Genomic DNA, 27,403 nt, shown 5'->3' on the forward strand with positions numbered 1-27,403 from the left:
AGGTTTAGGCTGATCCACCACCTATCTCATGATCATCCTCACACTATGAGCCATGATCTTGTACGGAGCTCCAGACCGAGGACAAATGATGATTATTTTATATTTCTTCCATTTCTGAATATTTCCACCAGCAGTTGCCACATTCTCACCAAGTTTTTTGCCATTGGTCTGACGTCCTTTTATAGCTCTTTGGTTGTGGAGAGGTTGGGATGGAAAAAACTGATTAAGTGGACCGATGTGCTTTATGCACATAACAAGTGGAGATCAGGACTATCTATAATTGATTGACTGATTGATTATATATGATCTGCACACAGCCTATCTGTGAAAGCCATAATTCTAAGTTTAGGGGATCAAACGCTTATTTCACCAAGTCACATGAAAATAAATTTATAACATAATCTGATATGTTTTTTTCTGGATTGTTGGTTGATATTCTATCGCTCTACTGATATAAAAATAGAAACTGTTTATTTCTTCATAAGTGAGCAAACTCACAAATTCAGCAGGGGATCAGATAACTATTTCCAACACTGCATCTTTATCGTTTGACTATTCAAGAACAAACAGCAGTGAATGTGCAAATACTTCATCTATATCTGTGACACAGCAGGTGTTTCTTAAACTTTCAGAGGGCTCCCACCATTTAAAAGCAGCTTATCCATGGTGTCTCAAAGCTACAGATGAGTGTCTTGCATGCATTGGTGTTGTGAGACACATCACCTGGAAGAGTGTGGAGCGCCGGTCAGTTATGGCCAGGACCGCTGACATCCAGGTTAACGCTAGCAGCGGGAGAACCACACAGGAGCTCCACAGAGATGCCCTGTCAGAGAGGAAAGAAGGAGACAGAAGTCGGGGCAGAGGAGGAGGAAAGGAGGGAATGAACAAGGGATTCAGTCTCAAACCAAACCAGATGAGTCATATCTGGTAAGTCACATAACTCAACTTCTCACACACATACACTCATGTAAACATGGAGATGAGGCATAGTTTCACAGCAGTGGGCAATTTGAAACTGATTGGCACACTGGGATTTGAATCAGACTTAATATTCCCACCGATAAATGGAAGATGATGTGTAATCATGTAGATAGTTTTGGACTGGCAGTTGCTCACAATTACATAGTTGATGCACACTAAGTGCCATGCTGGTAGACTGTGAAGACAATGGGCAGAAGCCCACCGAGGAGGGGGAAGACAAGTCACTGACAAGTACTGACATCGGGTTTCTGAGGTACAAGAATGTGTGTGCATGTCTGACTGTAACAGCACCACAAAGATAGACACCAATTTAAAATGTTCATGCTGTCTGAGCACATATTCACGGTTTTATAACTGTCCAATAAAAAAGACGGACAGCTCCGTCTAGCTACATGGAAAAATACGCAAGTCCCCGTTGATGTGCAAAACGAGCAAAAGCGAATAAAGAACAATAAATTATAGTGATGTATCTGCTCTTCTCCTGTGAACTCCCTGTGGTGCTGACTGCGGTTGTAACCAAACGTCATAATCCAGCAGAGCAACAAACTCCAAGAAATTTTTACATACAAGAAATAAAAATAATGAGAGTAAAAAAGAGGTATGATTCATATGAATTGAATGTTCCATAAGACTAATAAAGCTGATCCTACGTTTTACATATTAAAGTAGCATTTTTGCCCATCACTAATAAATCAATCTTGTGTGGGTGTGTGTTCTTTGCCTTGACAGCTTATACAGTCGAGCTAGTGACAATCTGTCAGGTAAATGTCAAAGTAAGCAAGTAAGTAAACCACCTGAAGTCCAATATGACTTGTATATGTCTGAGACTTAGGTATAAGGAACAATGACTATAGTCAGGGGTGCACATAAGTGGTCCGCAGGTGCACATTCGCTGTCAAAATAAAAGACGTGCACCAGATAAGAAGTTGCCACGAGCGTTTGCGTACATATAAAAGGGACTGTTTTTATCCGCGAGAGTGGGATTTTCACGGCATATTCTGCACCACATCTCTGTGCGTTCATCATTTGTTTGAAGCCAGCTCGCCTCCTGCAACCACTTTTCCGAGAATACGCGCTTCTTTTGCGGTTCGAACTCCTTCTGACATTTCTTTGGAGGTGGAGGAAAACCAAAGTAATAGCTTAAAGGAGCTTGCTTATTCGAAAACTTTAAGAGTTCTAAACAAATGTGTGTCCTCCTCCAGAAAATCTTATGTACGCAAATGCGCGTTACAACTTCTTATCTGGTGCGGGTCTTTTATTTTGACAGCAAATGTGCACCACTTATGTGCACCCCTGACTATTGGATGGTTTGGAAATTCATACAAGTTTGCTATTCTACTTCTTTTCTGAGCCAATATGTAACGATAAAGTCGACTTGTCTTTAGCAAGGATCTAGGCAACTGAAAAACATGAAAAATAACCCTGAGTGTGAAAGTTTACAGGTCTTCCTGATTATGAAACCATTAAAACAATCCTCAGAACAGAAGAAACAATCCAGTGTTTGAAAAGAAACTGCTATGAATCTTTTTTTAGCAAAGCTCAGCAAAGAAAACACATCTAACAAGACATTTAAGATTTTTTTTAAGTGATTTTTTTATTTTATTTTATTGCCTTGATTTTTAGTATTATTGTTATTAGTAGCAGTCTATGTATTTCTTTTTAATCAGTTTTATTAATGGTTACAATGAGATTTGAATTGTAAATAATCTTATTTGTCTTACTTGGCCTTTGTGCAGCCCCTCAGCTCACAAATTTTTTTAAACAAGCCGTTTTAACTCTTCTTCATCTGTTTAAATCAACTTTTTTTGTTTGTTTCTGATTGGCCTGCCCATTAAAAGCAGACGGTGGGTGGGGCTTATGTGTTCACAGAGAGAAATCTCTTTTTTGTCATTATAATAAGAATGACACCTTATTAAACACATACACCACTAAACTTATATCACTAAACTTGGAGCCAGGTTTTCCTTTTTCTCACATGTACGTGATATTACGTGTGTTACTGTGAATATTTACTTGATCTGGTTAATATGAAATCCACGTTTATGCAAGTACACTACCCAAATAGTTTGCTTCATTAACAACCTTTCTGAACATTTCGTAACACAAACATGATTAAAACAAACTTCCAAATATGGTTCACAAATATAGCTTGACAGGGGTCAGATTTGCTTAGTGCAACCAGAGGAAATACCACTTTGGATGAAAACATGATCTCATTAAATTGCAGCGATAGTAGAGCAGGTGTTTTTCCTTTCATTACTTAGCCAGATCCTGCATCATAACTGAAAGCCAGAGATTACAAAAGATGTAGGAGAGTGAGGGCAATGGAGAGAAAGAGAGAGAGAGGTGAAGATGGACTAACATGGCGCTGCTGGCAGTCGAGTTGGACATAGCGGTGCTTGAGATCACGCCACACTTGGAGCATTTCAGGAGCAGTCGGCTACGCGCCTCCGCTGGGACACTTTAGGACATGTACAGACATACATACATAAACACATACACGCACGCACCCAGGTGAAGAGGACAGGAGGTAGGTAAGGGTGTGGGATGTGTGGGAAGGACAAGTACCAGTTATGACAACAGGTGAATGTGCCGGTGTCACAGTTGCAAAATAACCAAGAGGAAAAAGTAAAGAAAAAGAAACATAAAGAGAGAAAGTGGACACAACAAAGAGAAGAAATAAAAAGAAAAAAAGAGAGGGGAAAAAGGGGGAAGGAGAAAAGAAAGAAAGGAAAAATTAAAACCAGATCTTAAAAAGTAGCAGCAATGAAAAACAGTCAGAATACAAAGATCGATTCAGAGCAAGTAGAGGGAACATGAGAGACGGACATTGTAATGTTACAGCAATCATGTGGATTAACAGATTACAGTGATGCAGACAGGAAGTACCGGTGCAAGTACCAAAAATATATTCCCCGGCCAGTGCAAGCAGGTCTATGTGTGTGTTTTCATATATATATATATATATATATATATATATAATTTTTTTAATTTATCTTTTTTTTTTATATCACTGTGCAAAAGCAAAAGTGAAGCTTTCTGACTCCTTTGGTTGTTTATTTACTTACAGTCGACCACTCAGACAGAAAGAGAGAGTGAATGTGCGCACGCTTGCGTGTGTATATACTGAATTTCAGTATATACGTGCAAGCAGAGAATGATGGGGCAGTATGTTGCTATGCTACATTAGCGTCCCAGCACAGCTCATTGCCTTGTTGCCAGCCACATCCCCATGGCTTCATAAGGAAATACATTACGCTAATGACAGCTTGTCCTGTTAGCAACACGACCAACTGTGGTGCGTGCGTGTGTCTGTGTGTATGTGTGAGCATTTTATTTCTGTAAACACACTTCTGAGAATCGGGGGACGAAATGTGCTTACTGCTCGGATAAGGCCAAGGACTTTTCATGCGACAAAGGAGGATACACCTGTTCGTGTGTATTTTCGTGTGCGCGTAGGTGTGTTTGTACACAGCGACTGGTTTAATCTCAGGTTGCATCACCGGGTAACAAAAGCTAATCAACCCCCTGGAGAGCAGAGCTGTACTGTTAACCCTTGATGCTACGAACAAATTAAAAGTTCCATTTGTGCACTACTGTATAGACGTTGGAGGAAATGCAACGGCATAAAGAAAAAAAGGAGAACAAATGATGGAATCAATAGGTGTAAAAATTAAAACATGGATTTTTAGATGTGGGAGTGCCATTCAGAATGAGAAAGATGATGAGCGCAGCGAACTACTTTAATACAAACAACGGTGGAGCTAGAGACATATGCCTGTATATTGTGTGTATGTGTGGGTTAGGATTCAATAGTATAGAAGGTTTAATCCAGATAATCCAGGTATTTATTGAATGTAATTAGATTTCCATCTGCCATTGATTTTCACATCCACTTTATTCGGCGATGTCACTTCAAGCACACAAAACTAGATGGGTAGCGTATGTTAAAGCGAAGTAAAATGCATTGCACAGAGCAACAAAACACAGCAGATGTCTTGTCATTTTGTTGCCAAATTGGATCATATTTTTTCTGTTTCTTTTCCTTTTTTTGTATAATTTTTACTGAAGGCACAGATGTACAGGTAGGTGTACGTGCTCAGACCCTCGAAAGCATTTCTAGTTAATTGCCATGAATACTTTGTGCTCCTAACTTTGTCTGACAGCAGGGAAAATGTAACTAATGCAGCAAATGTGCGTGGATGGACGTGTGTGTGTGTCTATGTGTAAGTATGTGTGTGAAGTGCAGGCAACTTACCCAGCACGCTGCTTTTTAGACTTGTCTGAGATGCCGTCTCGAGACATGAGCTTGTTAAACACCACGATTCCAATAAGCATATTCACCTGAGAGACAGAGACACATTGCTGTGATACAAGAGTCGAGAACAGGCGATCAAATGGCTTTGTATTTTCTTTTATTAATGTTTCACAAGGTTGAAGACAACTTTGTAAAAGCCGCATAGACCAAGTTGATTTTTAATTGTCAATAAAATTAATGAATGTTTATAAGCCATTAGTAATGGTATATTTTATCTGTATTATCTCTGCTAACCACTTTGTGATTTTGATAGCATTTGCATGTGTGTCATCACTCTGTAAACATTCGATAGCTCAAAAAGTTTTGAATGAATTTTGATAAAACTCTGTAGGGATGTAGAGTGGGGTCACATCAACAAGCCATTAAAATTTGGTTTACATCACCAAGGTCTTCCAGGTCAACTTAAAGATTTATTGATTGAAAACTGACAAAAAGCCATAAAACTATGATTTGGATAGAAAGTGCCATATAAAGATTTTAAATATCATGTCACATGACCTCTGACCTCTCCTTTGAGGTCAATAGATTGATAATAATAAGTTATAATAATGTTACAGAGCTATTTATGGCAATGTTTCCTGCTGCTATTGTTTATGTTGACAACATACAGAATGATATGAGGGGATTCTAAATATTATGCCATTATATTACAGTGGGGCAAAAAAGTATTTAGTCAGCCACCGATTGTGCAAGTTCCCCCACTTAAAATGATGACAGAGGTCAGTAATTTGCACCAGAGGTACACTTCAACTGTGAGAGACAGAATGTGAAAAAAAAATCCATGAATCCACATGGTAGGATTTGTAAAGAATTTATTCGTAAATCAGGGTGGAAAATAAGTATTTGGTCACCTCAAACAAGGAAAATCTCTGGCTCTCACAGACCTGTAACGTCTTCTGTAAGAAGCTTTTCTGTCCCCCACTCGTTACCTGTATGAATGGCACCTGTTTGAACTCATCATCTGTATAAAAGACACCTGTCCACAGCCTCAAACAGTCAGACTCCAAACTCCGCCATGGCCAAGACCAAAGAGCTTTCGAAGGACACCAGGAAAAGTATTGTAGACCTGCACCAGACTGGGAAGAGTGAATCTACAATAGGCAAGCAGCTTGGTGTGAAAAAATCAACTGTGGGAGCAATCATCAGAAAATGGAAGACATACAAGACCACTGATAATCTCCCTCGATCTGGGGCTCCACGCAAGATCTCATCCCGTGGGGTCAAAATGATCATGAGAACGGTGAGCAAAGATCCCAGAACCACACGGGGGGACCTGGTGAATGACCTGCAGAGAGCTGGGACCAAAGTAACAAAGGTCACCATCAGTAACACACTACAACGGCAGGGAATCAAATCCCGCAGTGCCAGACGTGTTCCGCTGCTGAAGCCAGTGCATGTCCAGGCCCGTCTGAAGTTTGCCAGAGAGCACATGGATGATACAGCAGAGGATTGGGAGAATGTCATGTGGTCAGATGAAACCAAAGTAGAACTTTTTGGTATAAACTCAACTCGTCGTGTTTGGAGGAAGAAGAATACTGAGTTGCATCCCAAGAACACCATACCTACTGTGAAGCATGGGGGTGGAAACATCATGCTATGGGGCTGTTTTTCTGCCAAGGGGACAGGACGACTGATCCGTGTTAAGGACAGAATGAATGGGGCCATGTATCGTGAGATTTTGAGCCAAAACCTCCTTCCATCAGTGAGAACTTTGAAGATGAAACGAGGCTGGGTCTTCCAACATGACAATGATCCAAAACACACCGCCCGGGCAACAAAGGAGTGGCTCCGTAAGAAGCATTTGAAAGTCCTGGAGTGGCCTAGCCAGTCTCCAGACCTCAACCCCATAGAAAATTTGTGGCGGGAGTTGAAAGTCCGTGTTGCTCGGCGACAGCCCCAAAACATCACTGCTCTCGAGAAGATCTGCATGGAGGAATGGGCCAAAATACCAGCTACTGTGTGTGCAAACCTGGTAAAGACCTATAGTAAACGTTTGACCTCTGTTATTGCCAACAAAGGTTATGTTACAAAGTATTGAGTTGTATTTTTGTTATTGACCAAATACTTATTTTCCACCCTGATTTACGAATAAATTCTTTACAAATCCTACCATGTGGATTCATGGATTTTTTTTTCACATTCTGTCTCTCACAGTTGAAGTGTACCTCTGGTGCAAATTACTGACCTCTGTCATCATTTTAAGTGGGGGAACTTGCACAATCGGTGGCTGACTAAATACTTTTTTGCCCCACTGTATATCTTTGCTATGCAGTAACGGCTATAAGAGTTTAAATACATAACAATTTGAATAGATGGTGGTTTGTGAACTTTTAATAAAAAAAAACCCCAACATGTTTATTATTAAAAATTTAAGTGGATTTACTAAACAATAAATGCTACACATGAGCTTTATCTACATAAGAAATACAAATAATAATAATCATACTAAAAAGGATGTCTGTCCGTATCTTAAAATGGGTTTCAAAAGGGCAAATAACAAAAGCTTGTACTTTTACTTATTTTTACTGCACTACAAACTTCTTAGTCTTTTAAAAAAGGCAAAAGAAACTAAAACTAATATCTAGAAGATACAACATTATTCCCCTAAGAGTAAATACTGTCCAGGGAGAGTGAGCTCACTTGGCCCTGGGGTCGGTTGAATAAAAGCAAAGTATTATGTATACTATTGAAGCCAAGCATAGGCTTTTTTTCTAAAGGTTTTATTACTTACTAATTCCTACGTCAAATTATGTCATGCTTCAACTAGCAAAATCTAGACAATCAACATATTAAGTTACATGAACAAATTCAGCTTTAATTTGGTGAACTGAAGGTAACAGACATTCCTTTCATTGGTTTCATCCTACTCCTTCTATCCACATAGCACAGGACAGAAGTTTTTTTTTTTTTTTTTTAAATCAGAATCAGAATACTTTATTGATCCCTGGGGGAAATTATTTTTTGTTACAGTGCTCCATTTTAAACCAACATTAAGACAAGACAGACAATACGCTAACTAAGAATAGTACAATATATACATATATATACATACATACATACATAAGTCACTTATAAATAAATATTTGGAAAAGAAACATGTGTAGTTGTAGCAGCAAACAGTGTGTTAAGTGGATGCGTTGTACAGGGAGATGGCCACAGGCAGGAATGATTTCCTGTGTCGTTCAGTGGTGCTTTTCGGTAATCTCAGTCTCTCACTGAACGAGCTCCTGTGACTGACCAACATGTCATGGAGTGGGTGGGAGGTGTTATCCAACATTGTCTTTATCTTGGACAGCATCCGCCTCTCCGACACCACCTTGAGGGAGTCCAGCTCCATCCCCACAACATTGCTGGCCTTACGGATCAGTTTATTAAGTCTGTTGGCATCTGCGACCCTCAGCCTGCTCCCCCAGCATGCAACAGCATAGAGGATCGCACTGGCCACCACAGACTCATAGAAAATCCTCAGCATTTTCTGGCAGATGTTGAAGGACCTCAGTCGCCTCAAAAAATAGAGACGACTCTGGCCCTTCCTGTAAAGTGCTGTGGTGTTTTTAGCCCAGTCCAGTTTATTGTCAATGTGTACTCCAAGGTATTTATAGTCCTCCACAATGTCAACACTGACCCCCTGGATTGAAACAGGGGTCAAGTGTTTCCTGGTCTTCCTGAAGTCCACGATCAGTTCCTTGGTCTTTGCCACGTTGAGCTGCAGATGATTCTGCTCACACCACGTGACAAAGGAGTCGACCACAGCCCGGTACTCTGTCTCATCATCCCTGCTGATGCATCCAACCACCGCAGAGTCATCAGAAAACTTCTGAAGATGGCAGGTCTCTGTGCAGTGGCTGAAGTCTGTGGTGTAGAGGGTGAAGAGGAAGGGGGAGAGGACAGTCCCCTGTGGTGCCCCTGTGTTGCTAATCACCTTGTCAGACACACACTGTGGGAGACGTACATATTGTGGTCTTCCTGTCAGGTAATCAACAATCCAGGACACCAGAGAAGCATCCACCTGCATCGCTGCTAACTTATCACCCAGGAGGGTCGGCCTGATGGTGTTGAAAGCACTGGAAAAGTCAAAAAACATGACCCTCACAGTGCTCGCCGGCTGGTCCAGATGGGTGTAGACACGATTGAGCAGGTAGATGATGGCGTCCTCTGTTCCGAGACGAGGCTGATAAGCGAACTGAAGGGGATCCAGATGTGGTCTTACTATGGGTCGCAGCTGGTCCAGGATGAGCCTTTCCAGGGTCTTCATGATGTGGGAGGTCAGTGCCACGGGCCTGTAATCCTGGGGGCCACTGGGACGAGGCGTCTTTGGTACAGGGACGAGGCATGATGTCTTCCACATCACCGGGACCCTCTGCAGACTCAGACTCAGCATAAACAGTTTATGAAAGACTCCACACAGCTGGGGGGCACAGGCCTTGAGGACAAGGGGACTCACTCCGTCTGGTCCAGCAGACTTGCCTGAGTGAAGTCTCCTCATTTGCATCTCAACCTGGTATTGAGTGAAGGTGATGGGTGGGGGAGGGGTGTCAGGAATCTCACAGGAGGCAACATGTGAAGAGAGAGGCTGGCACAGTGGTGTGGCTCTGGATTCCAGGCTGACTGCAGGTGAGGTTGTGGGGGTGGGAGCAGACACTGTGGTGTCGAATCTATTGAAAAACAGATTCAACTCGTCGGCTCTATTCTCACCTCCCTCAGCTCCCCTGCTGTTGGTTGGCCTGAATCCAGTGATGGTCTTCATGCCCCTCCACACCTCTCTCATGCTGTTCTGCTGGAGTTTCCACTCCAGCTTCCTCCTGTAATTGTCCTTAGCCTCTCTGATCTTGTCCTTTAGTAACACCTGGATCTTCCTCACCTCCTCTTTGTTGCCCCCTCTGAAAGCCCTCTTCTTGTTGTTGAGGAGGGCTTTGATGTCCTTAGTCACCCACGGCTTGTTATTTGGGTAACAATGAACAGTCTGAGCTGGAACAATGGAGTCGGTGCAGAAAGTTATGTAGTCTGTGATACACTCAGTAAGCCCATTGATGTCCTCGGCGTGAGGCTCACAGAGTGTTTCCCAGTCGGTCACCTCGAAACAGCCCTGTAGTTCCGCTATTGCCTCCTCTGACCACCTCCTAACAGTCCTGGTGGTCACAGGTTCCCTCCTCACAATTGGCACATAGCGGGGGGTGAGGTGAATCAGGTTATGATCTGACCTACCAAGTGGGGGGAGGGAGGAGGAGCTGTATGCATCCTTGACGTTAGCATACAGTAAGTCTAAAGTTTTCTCTCCCCTGGTGGGACAGTCCACATATTGTTTGAATGTTGGTAGTGTATTGTCCAGTGATACATGGTTGAAGTCACCCGAGATCACAATAAAGGCACTCGGGTGCTGAGTCTGTAGCCGTGCTATGGCAGAGTGGATAGTGTCACATGCAGCTGTGGGGTTAGCAGAGGGGGGTACATAAACAGCCACCAAGATGACGTGAGAGAATTCCCTGGGTAAATAATACGGCCTGAGTCCAACAGCACACAGTTCAGTGTCCGGGCAACAAATCCTTTCTTTGATTGTTATGTTGGCAGGGTTACACCACCGGTTGTTAACTAAAACAGCAAGCCCACCTCCTTTACGCTTACCGCTAGCGATGCTGTCCCTGTCCGCCCGAACAGTGTGGAAGCCTTCCACGGAAGCATTCTCATCGGGAATGACCTGGTGCAGCCATGATTCGGTGAAACACATCAGGCTACACTCTCGGTATTCCCTCTGACTCCGTACCAGTGCTGAGAGCTCGTCGATTTTACTTGCCAACGATCGCACATTTCCCATCACGATAGACGGCAGACACGGTTTAAACCTCCTCCTCGCTTCGAGCCTCCGCTGTCTCACCGTCACCTTTTTTCTTCTCTTCTGTCCTTGACCTCTGCATCCCCGATGTGTTTTCCTCCAAATTTCAGCTGGTACTTCTGCGGGCACTTCTGCGGGCCTGGCCAGCGAGCCGGCCGGCATCAGGGCGATCAGCTGATCTCTGGAGTAAACAGTCCGTGCGTAAATGAGCAGGTCCTGTACTTTTCTTAACCTATAATTATGGCAGTTCTGAAAGCTTTAAAAAACTGCTTCTCATACTTGTTTCTCTTACTAATGAGGAGTCCGTTGTTAAGCCTGCCAAACATCTGGGTTATAGCGGTGACCCAGTGATACAGATTCAATAAGACGCACTTGCACATGGCTCTGAGCCGAGGCTTGCCACATGTAGACCCCTTCTACTTTGAAATCCTGCCCATGTGGGAGATTTCCTGTGCTAGCGACATGTTCGTCATAATCCTGATTGCCAGCATTCACTCATACGCGTTCTTCCATCAGCCATGGGTTTCTCTGCCTATTCTTTGTTTGATCGTTTATCAGGTTCTTTGGGAAGTCTGCTGGAGGAGCGAGCGGTGTAAGTGACAAGTGATTTTCACACCCTGATGCGTACCTACACAGCTCCTACAATGCATTCCTATTCTTACCAAGCTCTTAAACTGAATGTCTGCCTGAATACCTCCTTCAGCTCATGCCAAGAGCTGCTACTAGCTAAGAGGAAAAAATCCATATGCTGAAAACATGTCTGCCAAAAATTACAACCACTAAGCGGCTGAACAGTTAGAGTCTGACATACACGTACCATGTTAAATATTTGGTTTTCACATCCTTTGCAGAAGCCTAATTTCTGCTCAAATCCCATTTCTTAGAAATGAAATGGAAAATACTCATATTTCCTTTCACTGCATATAATAATAATCACAATAATAATAATAATAATAATAGTAATAATAATAATAATATGTCATTATCTGGTAGATGACACTGCATGACAGATATATTGTATTATAGAGTGTGTAGTGATTTAAAAAGATACAGTCAATCACAGAGCCTTCCTGATCAGTTCAGTCAGTCTGTTGGTGTCTCCAGCTGCGATGCTGCTCCCCCAGCAGACCACAGTAAAGTACACTGTGCTCACCACAACTGAGTGATGGAAAATCTCCATCATTTTGCTGCACACATTGATGGATCTCAGGTTCCTCAGGAAAAAGAGCCCGCTCATCCCATTTCTTTAGTATACAACTTCTGTGTTGGTCTTCCAGTTCAGTCTGTTGTCACTGTGGATGCCCAGGTACTGGGTACTCCTCCACATTAATAGCCTATGCCATCACAGACAAAGCTGTGTAGCGGTCCACCTCCCTCTGGACTCGATCGCCACCTCTCTGGTCTCATTCAGATTCAGAAGCAGATGACTTCTGCCACACCACTCCACAAAAACATCTACTAGTGCTCTGTACGTCTCCTCCTACCCATCACTAATATATCAAAACACTAGAACTGTCAAGAGTATTTGCGTATGTGCCATGACCTGGAGTTGTACTGAGTCTGAGGTGTACAAGGTGAACAGGAATGGAGACAGCACAGTCCCCGGTGGAGCTCCTGTACTGCACATCACCAAACTAGACAGAGCATTTGGTGGATCGTCAGTATGGTACATGTGGCATTTACGATTCATTAAAAAAAAATCTCTTTCTCTGATCTCTTCCAGTCTCGCGTGTGCTACTGACAACTACCTACAACGTGCCAGACTGTGACAGCACTATTGTCATGCCAGTCATGTCTGGCCCAGGCTCTGTGAGTCAGCACCATCCTGCTCAGCTATTTGCCCAAGGCCAGGTTCATTAATTAGAGAAGAGTCCTGTGGGAAGGTCTGTGTTTCTCTGCCCAACGCCCTGCTCTCATTACAGCTGTTTGTTAGAGTGCGGCCCCAGCAACAACACCAGGGGGCCAGGTACCACGTAGCAGCTGGGGTGTGGAGCGTACTTTGACATTGCGGAGGAGAAAAGCTGGAAGCGCATCAAGACATACTAGGCACTGAAAAATAACTTTAAGCAAGTTGGTGGGTTTTATGAAACTGCTCCAACTTTCGAAACTTGAATGTTTAACTTCTTCATCTTATAACTTATTCAAATACGCTTTTTTAGAGTCATGCATTTTGCATTTTTTTAAATAAAGCACCAACCTCGCGAGTATTTAGAGTTTTTATACAAGTGTATAAACACTATTTAATATTTTCAATTAAAGGAATGCGATTTATTACTGTTTTGCATTCAGTTTCAGACTATGTAACCTTTAAATAATAACAGTGGCATTGCAAGACACTAGATTAACATAATGATGAATATTCAGCAGCACATAATCCTGTATTCCCTTGTGCCTCAAACTGCAGCTTGCAGAAACTGTCTAACTGCTGTTTGCTTGTCAGGGATTTACTTCAAAATCATGCATATCACTCTGCACACCTGTGCTGTCTGATCCATGTTTCCTTCCTGACGTGTACTGTACGGTACATGTGCAAACAACAGAGGAAAAGAAGCTATAAACGGACACACACAACAGCAACGCCAGTGGCAGCAATTACCAAACTTTAATGCCCCATCCAGACTTATTAAGCTTAGTGGTGGCAATATCTACCCAGGGATCCATTTAGGAGAAATTAGCTGAGCCACATACAGCAGCACACAGAAGCAGATGATTAAAACGCCTCTGAGATACAATCAGTGCACTCAGTTTTGCTGTAGTACAACACAGAAGTATATTTACTTCAACATAAAACCGTCTGCTTTATGGCAACTGGCAAAAATGAAGAAAGCGCACATTATTACGTTCCGTGGAACACAAGTTAGCTGCATATTTAGATCTGAAAATACCACTGGACCATAATAATGCTTAAAACATTGGCTACAGAGCCCTATGCTTTGAAAATGCATATAACAGTGAGAGATTCGGGGCTAGAGCTGCGATGGAGGTCCACTCTTGCGCTGCATTGCCGGCAGCTCTTGTCAGCTAGAATATGTTTTTATTTTTTTCTGGGCTGACATTTTAGACTCGGCGATCAAAGCGCTCAGCTCATCATTGTGTCGTGTACACCCTGGGTGTGTATGCTTACATGTGCATGCGCGAGTGAGGAAAACCCTCAGAGGTCAACATGCATTTGCTTTAATGCCCCAAGCTGGGAGGCTAACTTTGCAAAAATATTTGGAGAATATTTGTGCCGTGTGACTACAGAGAGAGGCCGGCTGGCTGAGAGGAAAGGAACTTCGTCATGTAGATGGAACCTGACTCCTCCCTTAGTCACGCTCCTGTTGGCTTCCCATGATGCACTGAGTGTTTCTTCATTCACCCTTTTTAATTCTATATGTGTTTATAGACCACCGTTTATACACCATTACTAAACGCTGAATCTCTTCCAGTGTGGATTTTGTCCCACCTCCAACTGCTCACAACAGATGGCTGCCCCTCTCCCTGACCCTGGTTCTGCTGCTCCTTTTAAAAGGGAGTTTTTCCTTCCCACCATCGCTAATTGCTTGCTCACAGGGGAACGTCTGGTTGTTTGTTTTTTTCTCTATTATTGTAAAGTGTTTATCTTACAGTATAAAGTGCCTTCAGGCAACCATTCTTGTGATTTGGTGCTATATAACTAAAACTGAACTGAACTGAAGCAGTGACGCACTCACCAATACAATGACAGCAGCTGGCCCAACAAAGGCATAAAGCAAACCGCCTTCCAACGATAGCCAGCAACTAGTAGAGGGAAAAAAAGAAAAAAGGAGAGGTGTTAAAAAAGTGCGTAAACACAGAAAAATCACAGCATGTAAAATATCACGTCGCCAGATTCCGGTCTCACATTTCACTTACTGTGAGTGCCAAGTACTTAACAAAAACAAGTAGACATTCAATTAAGTATCACATTAACTCCAAATTTCCTTGGTGAGGGATAAAGCCTTTCAATGTGTGGTTAAGTGCCTCTTTCTGTAAATAATGCCCTCAGTGCTGAGCAAATTTATTATGTACATTACCTAAAACATATCCTCAAACTGGAAATTTTATTTGGTTTTTGCAAGCTAGTGAGACTTAATGAGCTTAAATGTGTCCTCCAGTAATGTCATCAGAGCACGCGGAAACCCCTCTGTCATCTTAATTACAGCTCAATAAAGAGAAAGCTTAAGATGGAACCCCCCCCCCAAAAAAAAAAAAAAAAAAAACCTCCACAAAGCCCTCACGTTAAGTAAAATATGGGAAAGTGAACCTTTTTAAGATGCATTTTATTGACTGGGTACGTAATGAAGCTTTTTTGTGTACATTTTGCTTAAAGGTCAGCCTAGCTGCCTTGGATTTTCATATTCTTGAACAAAACATTCAAATCATGCTTCACCTGTTTGACGTGGTTATTGAAATGCCTTAAAGGTCATTTTGCGCTCACACTTGACAGCAAGGAGATTAATTTTATATTGAAGACCTTAAAACTATTAGTTTCTCACTTGAATGACAGAAACAAGCCATTTGGCCCTAAGCTGGAATAATTTCCTTAATTTATGAGCAAATTTAGAAAATCTAAATCTTTAATTCTTTTTTCAGTGGTGGAGTTGCTGGATATTGAGCCATTGCAATAATATTAACAGAACCACAAAAATCAAAAGCTGATTAGCTGATTAGTTTTTGACGATTAAGGTTTTCACACATGATATGTAAATATGTTTTATTTAACCTGCCGATCAGAGCTGGTTTTCAGGGGGTTAATGTGTCCCTGCAGTGAACAGGACTGTCAATGTTATACCATGCCCACTACATAAGCAGCTAAGATGTGTTGCGTATTGAACATAGTGCATGCTGGGATAGGCAACTGTCCTCCTGTGGCACAGAAGAAAGAAATATACTATAGCAACTGTATGAATAGATACATGGATACATGGAGAAAAGACTGATGATGTTGATGTAAAAGAATAGATTTGGGGTTTACACACTCAGCTGTTTATAACACACACGGCTGCTTTGACTGAATAAACTAAATACATAAAAATACTCGCCTATGAAATAAACTTTAGTTTGAACACCTCAAGGGGAAAAACACTTGCATATTTTGATTCATCAGCAATGAGGCCAATGAATGGTACTCTGCCTCTAGCCCACACAAATGCATGGTTGAAGCTGGTATTTAGTGATGATATTCACATAGACTGAGACAAAGTCAGGAGGTCTGGAAGCAATACTCACTAGCTGGCTGTGCCATAACCTCTCGCTCTGGTGAAACCCACTGACACTGCTACAACAAGGGCTGGAAGACCTACAGACAGACATGGGGAGAAAGATCAAAAGTGTGAGACAAAAGATAAAAGAGAGCCTTAGTGGGGACGATGAAGCATGTCGGCCCAATAAGATTTCCCAGTATGAACAACTCTATAAGGCTCCTTTCATTAAAATGCTAAGCAGCCATGCAATAGAGTGTAATATGAATGTATGATTCAAAGTGACTGGGCGCTCTATAGGTAACCCCAGCGCTCTGTACTTCCTGACATGAGGTCTAGCTACAAGCATGAAAACTGGGGTTAGATAGATGGAAGTTATTTTAGTCATAGGCGACGCAAAGCACACAGTGTGGGTGTGTGCAAGCAGCACCAGGAGTACTTGAGCATATGAGATTTAGAGGCAGTTTGTAAAAATGCAAGATATAACTAGGAGTGGTCAATAAGTCATACAATAATTAGCTAAATCAAGTGATTTGTGTGTGTGTGTGTGTGTGTGTGTGTGTGTGTGTGTGTGTGTGTGTGTGTGTGTGTGTGTGTGTGTGTGTGTCTACGCACAAATGAGAAGGAAAGAGAGTGAGACCAAGTGTCGCAGAATGCGTGCCAGAAACAGAAGGAAATATGCCGGGCCCTGTAATGAGCTTGGCTCTGAAATATTCATGTAATTAACAAAGCTGTGATTATGGCTGCAAATGAAAAGCAATTAGAAAAAGTCACATTAACATTAACAAATAAGATGGTGGAGAGCCAGGCCGATCCACTAACCAGCGAAGTTTCAATTAGTCAACATCATCAGTCTAGCATTTAACTCTATGTAGGACGGCAAACCGCGCACCTACACTTCAGGCTTACACGGTCTGCTGCTAATCTAACGCAGATCCGGTCCTGCCCCGAAATCTCCCGTTGCCATGGCAACCGATTTCAATCACATAATTTGGGGAAGAAAATTGGGAAATGGACGAGAGGAGGATAAGCTGTTTGATCCTCTCCACTATGCTCGACCGTTTCACGCTTTCTGTGTGCATCTGCAAGTGTGTCGGATAATTGAACAGCTGGCACGTGCCCCCGCCGTGCGCCCGGAGCCTTCCTCGCGTTCTGTAACTGCACAGCGTATACATTTCGCTCTGTATCAGGTTAGGGCATCAGTGACTTGGCAGATTAGACCTGTGGGATCAATATCAAGTGAAATGAAATGGGTGTGGGGGTTGTGATTTTTTTTTTTTTTTTGTGCTATCTCACTGCTCATCTTGCTAGGGTTGTGCTGATGTTATCATATGTTTTGATTAACATCCCATCTAACATCCCTGCTGCCTGTTGAGTTATCAGGTCGTCTAGGTCACAGCATAATAGAGTGACATGCGTCACAAATGGGGGAAAAAAAAAGTGACATAGACTCACAGGCGGAGAGGAGAGAGTTTACCTGTAAAGAGTGACACCCTCTGAGAATGTGTATGCATGAGACAGCTTACACATGGGGCTTTGGCTGAGTTAGATAAAATTACAGTAGAAAGCTGTAATGAATGCCTTTTGGGAAATGAAGCAGCAAATAACAGCATACGGTGAAGAAAAATGGGATATAAATTAGAACGGAGCAAATGAAGATTGTTAAGCATAATACAGCCAACAATTTTAACACTATGGCATAATAAGCTGTTACATTTTCATGTAAAATAAGCCTGTCCTGCTGCTCTCCATCACCAATGCATGTCACACAAGAGTGCCTCAATCAGAATCCAATTCATGAAAGGGTCTTCATTTGCCACGCTGACAATCCTCTGGCATCCGAGGATAGCGGATGTTTTCGGTAAAAGAAACGGCAGACACCTTTATTATCAGCTAAGTGTAGAGAATGCCACCATTATATTGGATGTGATAATTCATGCATTCTGCATTTTGAAACAAACGCCGTGCTTTCTTCACTGGAATTCACAAACGCGCCTGTCAAAGTGTTCAGATTTCCAGGAAAATCATGGCAACGACAAACAAGCGCATAGCAATACATATTAATGCTTATGGAGGGGAGTCAGGAGAGAATTAATGAAGTCACTGTGTTTGTGCACTCACTGTGATCAAACGTGCTTCGCGTGTACAGTCATGCAGTGTTAGACTCATGAACAAAAAAGTGACTTTTTGATAACTTTAACATTAAATGAAGATGGACGGTTGTTGCTTTGATTCAAAGACTTCCAATCCAGTGTCTTTCTAGTTGGTCGGCTTAAAAAAAAAAAACACTTTTGGGGGTCATTAAATGCATTGAATCTCTAGTAAGTTAAAGACTCAGCTGGTCATTATTAACAAGTAGCTGTTACTGTGTTTCCAAAGTGCTTTGGTACATTGTTCTTTATATCAGGTGGTAAAGTTCTAAGGACGGAAGATGCCCTTCCCCATGCAGCCCATAAATGCAGAAATACAATTCAACACAGTTGCAAAAGGCTGTTTCTCACACAAAACCTTGATGAAAACAAAAAATGTCAATGAACAAATCACCGAAACAGCCGTCAAAATAAACAGTTCCTCTGATGCTGTGAAAAACCAAGGTGGTCGAAATGTTTAGATGTTCTGTCAGAAAGACAGACAGACTCCCCTTAGCTGCTGAGTTCCAAACAGGTTTCTACGACAAGTTTTACTGACACTGAAAGCCTCGTGAGCCAGACTAGTATTTTTCTGAGTATAACTGACAACAACTTTGCATCAAAGCAGCCAAGTTTGAAGATTCCTTTATCTCCAGCAAACACGATGGAGCATTTGGTAATCGTCGTCTTCTTCCGGCACACGGTTGACCTTGTAACATGTTTAACTGATCAGGATCCTCCACGTTCAAAAGTTGCTGCAACTACAAAGATTCTTTAAATGAGTTTGCCAAAAACGTGTGACTTTGCTTGGCAGATTTACATAATTTTAGAGACTTTTCAGCATGGAGTGTATGACAGTTTATACACTGAAATAATTCCAACATACTTTAGAAAGAGGGGGAAAAAAAAGAAAAGGGAAACTGTTCAGCTATGAAAGCGCATTATCTATTTTGATCACAAAGACACAGAAAGCAGTAATTGTTCAAATTGTAGACAATTGGGCTTTGATTTGGCGAGATGTGATAAAACAATCGCAAGCGCTAACAATGAATGAGAAATGTTTTTTTCTGCTGTGCGCAAATAACAACATGTTGTGAATGATTTCACATATTGTTTTGACAACTTGAACTATTATTTAAGAAGCGAGAAAGACTGCGATGAACAGTGGCGTGTCTAGAAAGTTTTTGTTGGGGGGGCCAGGTAGGGGCACAGATTTGGAGAAGGGTGGCAGATTTAATTGGCAGATAATGTTTAAAAAAAAATTCTACCAACCCTTAACCATAATTCAATAATCCTATAAACCTAATAACCAAATGCACTTTTAACTCTTATTAGAATGAGATTTTAACCACTACGGTGCAAAGTTTTTAGATACTGCGTTGATAAAGTACAAGAGATACAATCAGTGCTTTGTCAGTGCTTACTCAGCATTCAAGGACATCAATATTTGCATAGTATTTTTACTGACATATAGTGCACATATGTTTTGGGCAAAAACATTTTTGAATATTAAAATACGAACATTTGTAACAAACAATTGACAAATTAGCCAGTTCCAATGCAAAACTTTATCTGCCTGTTAAAAAAAGAAGATAATCTTCTCACAAACTGGTGTTTGATTTTGAAACAGGAAAAAAGTGGAGAAACAACTGAAAAGACTAACATTTGAATAAAACCTGAAAGCAAGTAAATACTTTCTATGCTGCCTTATGGTAAACTTTGGTAATATTGATAAAGAACAACACTGGCTGATGATAAAATACAGTCAGCTGGCATGGTGACACTGCCAGTATTAACCTGCAGGGCTGGACTGGGACAGAAAATCGGGCATTTTGACTACAGACCGGCCCACCAGGTATTAAAGCCATAAAGCCTTTGAATGAAAACAAATGCTGTTGTGACAGTGATGTACAGTCTTGTTGGTATATGTATGATTTCTATACATTTTACATCAGATAAAAACTTTGGTTGTAAGATTTAGATAATTATTTAATAAAAACTAGGTATTTTAAATGAGAATAAGAAAGAAAAGTATTTCTTTGTGCCCCCCTTTCCCTGTTAATGCCCTACCTGGCCCCCTGGCAAAACTTTGCTAGACCCGCCCCTGCACAGTTACCAGCTGTCAGCTACATAAAAAAGGATCCTGGTGTTATTTGTCTCTCAGAAACAGTTGATAACTTCAACTCATTCATGTCACCTAAAAGGTAAACCTGTTTCTCCATCACCTGTTCAGCTCTGATGGTTCAGTAAGGACATCTCCTGGTTTCATCTTCATGTTTCCCTCTCACCACATATCCAAACCGACATCATGACCAGCAGCTTTACAGCTGTGGCTCCAGCAAACATCAGCTGATACTAGAAATTAATATTAAATACATTCTAACAACAGCTGATCAAGCTTAAACGTGCTGCTGTTGTTTAGCGCAATATCCGCTGGTTTCCTCTTTCTGGCGCAAAGTGGGCGATAAACAAACAAGAGAGAAAAGCCGATCAGCTGATCATTGATCAGTTTCATGATTGAAGTAGCAACAGGAGAGGGAGGGGGAGAGAATGAGAGAAGAGGCAGCTGTGCAGCATAAAGACAGAATAAATCCAGCTTTGTGTCTTTTTTCCATTCTAGCTAAAGTCCGGGACAAACTGCGTCTCTTCTCAGCTCAATTCGAAACGCGTAATATTTTCTCTGAATGAGGGACCATTCCATTTTTTTAAGGAGCCGTTGGCAACTCTACTAACCTTATGAATAAAATAAAGTTCACTATCAGTAACATCATAGCACCCACCCAGCTGTATAAAAACTCCGTCAAACTGGCTAGAACGCAGTATGAGTTATTGCAACTGACAGTAAAAAGTCAGCAACATGAAAATAAACTCCACCTAAACTTGGTTTATATCTGACCCAGATAGACTGCAGGTCATAACTTCTTACCTGAAGTTCAGTTCACCTGACACTCGGACTGGCGGCTGCTTCGGGGCTCTCCTCCTGCCTCCCCTTCCCTCATCCACCTGCTGCCTCTGTGGAAGCCCCGTCATAGCCACCACCAAACAACGGAGTTATTTCTACACATCGACCTGCATCTGGCCAATCCACCACCTCTCATTGTTCATGCCATTACAAAAAAAATAAAAAATAAGTCACTGGGGATATGCCCGGTATGCCCGATGGCCAGTCCAGCTATGTTAACCTGCAACCAAATCTGCAGCTCCATACAGCAATGTTACGACTTAGATTATATCTTATAACTCATAACTCTTATGTTAGCTGCCCTCAGTAGCATACTGTCTGAAATATTCCACAGCTGCAATAATTCTTTAAGTGTTATTTTTTTCCTTGGTATTCTAATTTCACCGAAGTTTACTAAACTCAACAAACTTGATATTACTTACCGGGACATTTATTCTGTCCTCATTTTCTTTCACCGAAAAATTGTTTCCTGCAGTGCCGTCTTTCGCGCTTGGCTCTCCTACCTTTGCTAACGTGATGCGCATAGCGCAGAAGCGATGCTGCATTCACTTACACTCGGATATCTGAGCGTCACCGTGAAAACATAATCGGACATTTGATATTTGATTGAATTTTATTGTTTTGCCTTTGGGGTGGCACCTGGGGTGGCCAGTCTGGTTTGGGGGGTGGCCTGTGCCCCCCCCCAGGCCACCCCGCTGGACACGCCATTGGCGATGAAGAGAAGCGAGCTTCACCGGCTAAATGTATCTGCAGTTGCAATTAAACAGACAAGAAACAGCAACAAAACGACAGAATGAATCAAAGATGCAGATTAGCAGAGCAGCGTTTTGAAAAAAACAAAACAAAGCATGCTCTGTGTGCTGGAAATGAGAATCTTATCTTTTGAGGTTTTGCAGACACGTGATCGTCAAACGTGATATTAACTTGTCTTCTGGACATGTGAGAATCACAATAAAAAAGTAGAATGAAGTGTACAGTGCCCTAATCACACAAGCTTAGATGCTGGTCAGTGACCATCTGGCAACCACCTGTCGTTAGGGAAAAAATTGTGGTTGCTGGAGGTTGATGGCAGTTGCTGGGAAAATAATTGTTAATGCCCCAGTCACACAGGTCTACACACTGGTCAGTGACCCCCATTTATCCCTAGCAACACACCTGTCACTATAGGCACTTGTGGAAATCTACTAGGAATCCAAAAAAAAAAAAAAAAGGATTTTGGTGTAGCATCTTTTTTTATACCAATTTTACCCAGGGGGAACCAATGACATCCAGGATATATGCATTTTTCCCCCCTTGCAACCAATATGGCAGACAAATGTTGAGCAATATCACGCGAGAAAACTCAACAGGAATAATTTCAGGGGTGATGCATGCAAAGGGCTATTACAATCTTAGCCCAGATTTCAGGTACATTTATTATCACATTTTAACTCATATTCTTCTCCCGCTTTCTCCTATCAGCAAAAAACCAACCTTAAAGCCCCCCCCGAAATATATTTTTCTGTCAGTGAAAGCAGCTTGTGCTCCCTGTCTGAGTGAAAAGGTAGCTGTAATAATGTCAGATCAGCAAAGAATGTGGCCCCTTTAGCTTCTCTGTTCAAACAGGCAGAGCTTGGGAATGAAACTGTAATTATGGAGGAAACTGAGTCGGTTTTATTACCACAGATCAGTGACACGGGCTGTGTCTGTGTGTGAGAATCACTGCAGTCTGGTACAGTGCATGCCAGGAACCAAAAGATGATGGTACAAAGAAAATGCGACAGACTTGCATATCTATGGCAACTACTGTGACAGCTACACTAGCTTAGCATATTGCTGAACATTCAGGTAGGCTCTATTATTAATTATATATTAATTTTTTTCATCCACTTTGAGGTGACTGAGCTTTAGGACCGTTACAGCACTGCACACTATTTTAAAACGTGTGATACTGTGTGGACTCACCCCAGCCGAGGCACAGAAACCGCTTGCGAATGAGTCGTGACCTCATTTTGCCAATGACTGCCAGGTAGGACTGCCACGCCTCAGTCAGCACCCAGCAGAAAGATGCCAAGAAGAAGAAATGCAGGAAGGCAGCAGTCACAGTACAGAGGCCCTAGTGAATAAAGAAAGTAATCGAGAGAGACAAGGGATTACAACACACGGAGAGGTGCTATTTAAACAAACAAACAAACAAAAAGTTCTTAAGAAGAGACGTCACGAATCATCTTTTAGGGTTTGGCAGGGGAATATGAAACCTCCGCAAAATAGAAAGTACAAAGGCAAAAATACTGAGTGGAAGAACACGAGTTCAACCTGGCACTGCTGTGTGGTTGATCGATACTGACCACCACACAGTTCAGCCTTGCTTAGTCAGAAGACTTAGAATGCCTGCTTTGAGAACTCCACTGTATGAACTTTGTCTACTTCTGAACCCTGGTGGTTTTTGGCAGTTTTGTGTCTAGGCAATGGAGGCTTAGTCACAAGCACTATTATTGGAATCACAAGCACATGGACAAGAATTCCTGTGAAAATTCACGTGTAACTCAAAGAGCAGAAAGTCATTACCTTGCTAAGCGTTTGTGATTGTCCGACCAGAATTAATAAATTGGAGGCCAGGATGGAGAGGCAAAAATTCACCAAGATGATCGATCTCTCCGACCGGATATACCTAAAAGCAGAGTAACGAGAGACGGGAAAGAGGGAGAAATGACAGGCGTGTGCGGTAAGCATTAATGACAGACTGATGGACTGAACAGTGACTTTCTGGACATTGCAGAGACATTAGCTTGAGTTTGCCATCTGCTGCGTGTAATCAAAATACAAACTAATCACCACCTCCCCCCCACCGTAGTTGAACCATTTGTTCCTTATTAGGCCTCATTGGAGTTTTTGGCAAAGCAAATGACAGACACAAAAGAGACTTTGCTAGTGAGAAAATGACCACTGTGAGCACAGTTGATGTATGAATACTGACACTGCCATTACTCTATCAAATGTGTCTCTCAGTGTGCTTGTGAGCTCTCACCTCCAGAAGGCAGCATATATTAGCAGCAGGATGAGCAGAGCGGTGCAGGAGATGCCGCACCCCACCATAAGGGGCACAGAGGGCATGCTGGTAGGACCCATGTCCTAATAGCGGGAGGAAAGAACAGAAACAGGAGAGGGAGAGAGACGGATACTTCAGTGCAGTTGCAAGGCATTACAAGAGACATGTACCTGCATCAAAAGAAGCCTGAGTATTTTGCTCTTGTCAACAAAGCACATCTCAGTATATATCTGTTTGAACTTGAACGTGCTGGTCTTGCTATCGAGGTTTTGTTCCAGTTGCTAGGAAACATTCCCAAACTGACTGATTAATGATGATGGCGCTTATGCCACTGAAGCTGCATCAACTGTGACATCGACATTTGATAATGCTAACATGTCTATGAAAGCGAGCTCTGTGGCCATCATTAAACACCAGATAACGTAATTGTTGCTGCTTTTCTGCTTTAAATATCCACCAACGATATGATAATCAGGAGCCACTGAGGAAATAATTAACTGAAACAAAATTAAAAAATAAAGCTCACCTACAGCATCTTTTGCAGGACCAACTAATCCTTGCATTAAATTTACATCATCAGTTTAATGAGGCTTAGCGTTAGTTTAAGCAGGCTACAAAAAGCTGAGCCACTCTCCTTAAATATCACTTAATGCAGGGATGTCAAAGTAAACACTAAACTCCCTTTTCTATCAGTGCAAAGACATTTAATTAAACATTCAATAACTGGCATGTTTTATTACAAAAAAAAGACATGCAATTTCAACTGTGTCTCAATTTTCAACATTGATAAATGTGTAAAATTACAGAAACGCTTCTGTTAGCTCATTGTCCAGATTGTCCTGTAATTATAATAATGTTCTTTTTTCCCTATAGTAGAAAAAAATTTCTATATCAGATATAATAGTTACTTGTTATTTAATAAGTTAGTTATCTGATTATCTATTACTTAACTATTTGTTGTAATATGAATGGTATGAATTAATCTTTATCAATAGGAATCTATATGCATTCCTTCACATTTCCCAAAGCCTTCCAGTGGGCCATATTGGAGTCTTTGTCAGGCCAATTCTGCCCCCCCCCCCCCGGCCTTATGTTGGACACCCCAACTGTATATGTATACTATCCCACAAGTGTTGATGACTCTGCTTTTTCCTTTCTACAAATCCACTCTCTCTGAGGCTTGTTGCTGTGTTTAAGCTGCTTTAGCCTGTCCACAGTTTCAGCACATCTGCAAGCTGCTTTACAACCCACCTCTGCCTCAGCTCTGCCTTTAAAGCTCTAACTTAATTAATCAACCTGTTGTTACCGATGCCTGCTCTGTATATTACGTATGCGAGTTAAAAGGTAGTGAGGTACCAGAACAGAGCTATTCCACCAAGTGCAAATGACTGCAGATTAAAATATGACTCTCCTTCATACCACTAGAACGAACTGTTTCTGTGATGACTGACCAATGCTGCCAAGACACAGAGCTAGCTTTGACAAACACTCACTTTACACTTGCTGTGTACCAATTATACACTCGACTTCTTATGCGCGAGGGTAAAAGTACGAGACCACAGCGCATAATTAAGTGATTTAGGTCATGATGTACAGCGTACCTCTGCTCCTGAGGTGTGCCTTTGAAAGCATGAGGAACAGACAAATGAAGCCGCGTGGAAAGCATGGACCCCGCCGCGTCCCAAATGGGCTTGATGTTTGGCCCGCTTTTAAGTTCTCAATCACACAATTTACCTCAATTTACCCCCCGCAGCGACTATCCTTCCCTTTCATCCCAGAGATTTATCACTGTACGTACCCGTGGCACAAGGTGTCTTTTACTGCAAATAAAGCACATACTTGAACACATAGGCACATCCAGGCAGATGGGCTAAGTAATTGAAGGTAAGTGTTTAAGCTGCGTGTGCCTGTGTGTGTATTCGACTTGATCTGAATAGACGGAAGCATAAGACGAAGACTTCTTTATTCCCATCAGAAAGGAGAGGAGAAACCAACATGAAAAGAACGAGTAAGAGAGAAATTTAGAGAGGGAGATGGAGTAGGAAGAGCTAAGGACAAGTAAGCAAAAGCAAAGAGTAGGAGGTGAGCGAAATAGATAGGGAGACTGAAAAAGCAAGAAAGTCAAAGCTTGTCTTTTAGTGGTTTTTCCCCTGGCCCATCAAAGGAAGCCAATTTCTCCAGAGGAAAGCGGAATAGGTTGGAATACCAATACGGCACACACACAAACACACTGGGAAGGGAATGGAGGTGAAACATAATCAAAACTGCCTCATAGCGAAGGCGAGATCTACGAAAAAAAAAAAAGACAAAGAGGGCATATGACAAGCATCTGTTCTAGGAAAAAGGGAAGGGCCTAGAAGGAGAGCGAGAGACAAGAGAGACTGACTGTGTTTGATACTACGAAGAATGGAAGGTCAAAGGATACACAGGCACTTGTGTTTTTTGAGGTCTGACAGATCAAACGCAGGGCGATGCATGGGGAATGACAAGCAGACAAGCGCATGCACGCACACAGGCACAGGCACTTAAAAAAAGGCTGCAGGATCACCTTTTTTCCCTCTCAGTTTTTGAATCCGTCTTAAATTAGCCTCTGCTAGAAAACTAGTCAAATAAACGATTCTCTCATTTCTAAGTGTGCTCTATCTAAACCCCTCAAACTGTCCCTGAACTCGTCATCGTGTCAATTTGTCTAACAGAATTGTCTAAATTGGTGGCGGTTAGGTGTGTGATGAGATTAAGGGTTTATTTCATAATATGGAAGGATGCTACAATAAGGGGAAATGAAAAGAGGAAACGCCCACACAAACAGACACGCTCAAAAACACTAAACGTAACACATCGGGCCCGAGGCTACTGGCTCACACAGATGCCCTGCCCCAGATAGATATAGTGATATTTTGATGCAGTCGGAGGAGAGAATAAAACGGAGTGCAGATTAGAAAGAGCGAGTGCGC

General features: G+C 42.0%; 1 protein-coding gene across 2 annotated transcripts in view; it reads right to left on the reverse strand.

Annotated features, from left to right (window-relative positions):
- Nucleotides 1–27,403, reverse strand: part of adgrb2 (adhesion G protein-coupled receptor B2) — a 286,719-nt gene that overhangs the window by 42,479 nt on the left and 216,837 nt on the right. The window contains exons 19-26 of one of the 2 annotated variants that reach the window (XM_080863973.1): nucleotides 24,429–24,532; nucleotides 23,969–24,071; nucleotides 23,366–23,516; nucleotides 16,359–16,428; nucleotides 14,822–14,888; nucleotides 5,240–5,325; nucleotides 3,344–3,442; nucleotides 724–823 (exon numbers count right to left, since the gene is read on the reverse strand). In XM_080863973.1, coding sequence (XP_080720099.1) covers nucleotides 724–823; nucleotides 3,344–3,442; nucleotides 5,240–5,325; nucleotides 14,822–14,888; nucleotides 16,359–16,428; nucleotides 23,366–23,516; nucleotides 23,969–24,071; nucleotides 24,429–24,532 — 780 coding nt within the window. The remainder of the gene's footprint in view (nucleotides 1–723; nucleotides 824–3,343; nucleotides 3,443–5,239; nucleotides 5,326–14,821; nucleotides 14,889–16,358; nucleotides 16,429–23,365; nucleotides 23,517–23,968; nucleotides 24,072–24,428; nucleotides 24,533–27,403) is intronic. The other variant, XM_080863974.1, reaches the window with a different exon arrangement.

The sequence above is a fragment of the Rhamphochromis sp. 'chilingali' genome (assembly GCF_963969265.1).
Source record: "Rhamphochromis sp. 'chilingali' genome assembly, chromosome: 17".
In the NCBI taxonomy this organism is placed as follows: Eukaryota; Metazoa; Chordata; class Actinopteri; order Cichliformes; family Cichlidae; genus Rhamphochromis; species Rhamphochromis sp. 'chilingali'.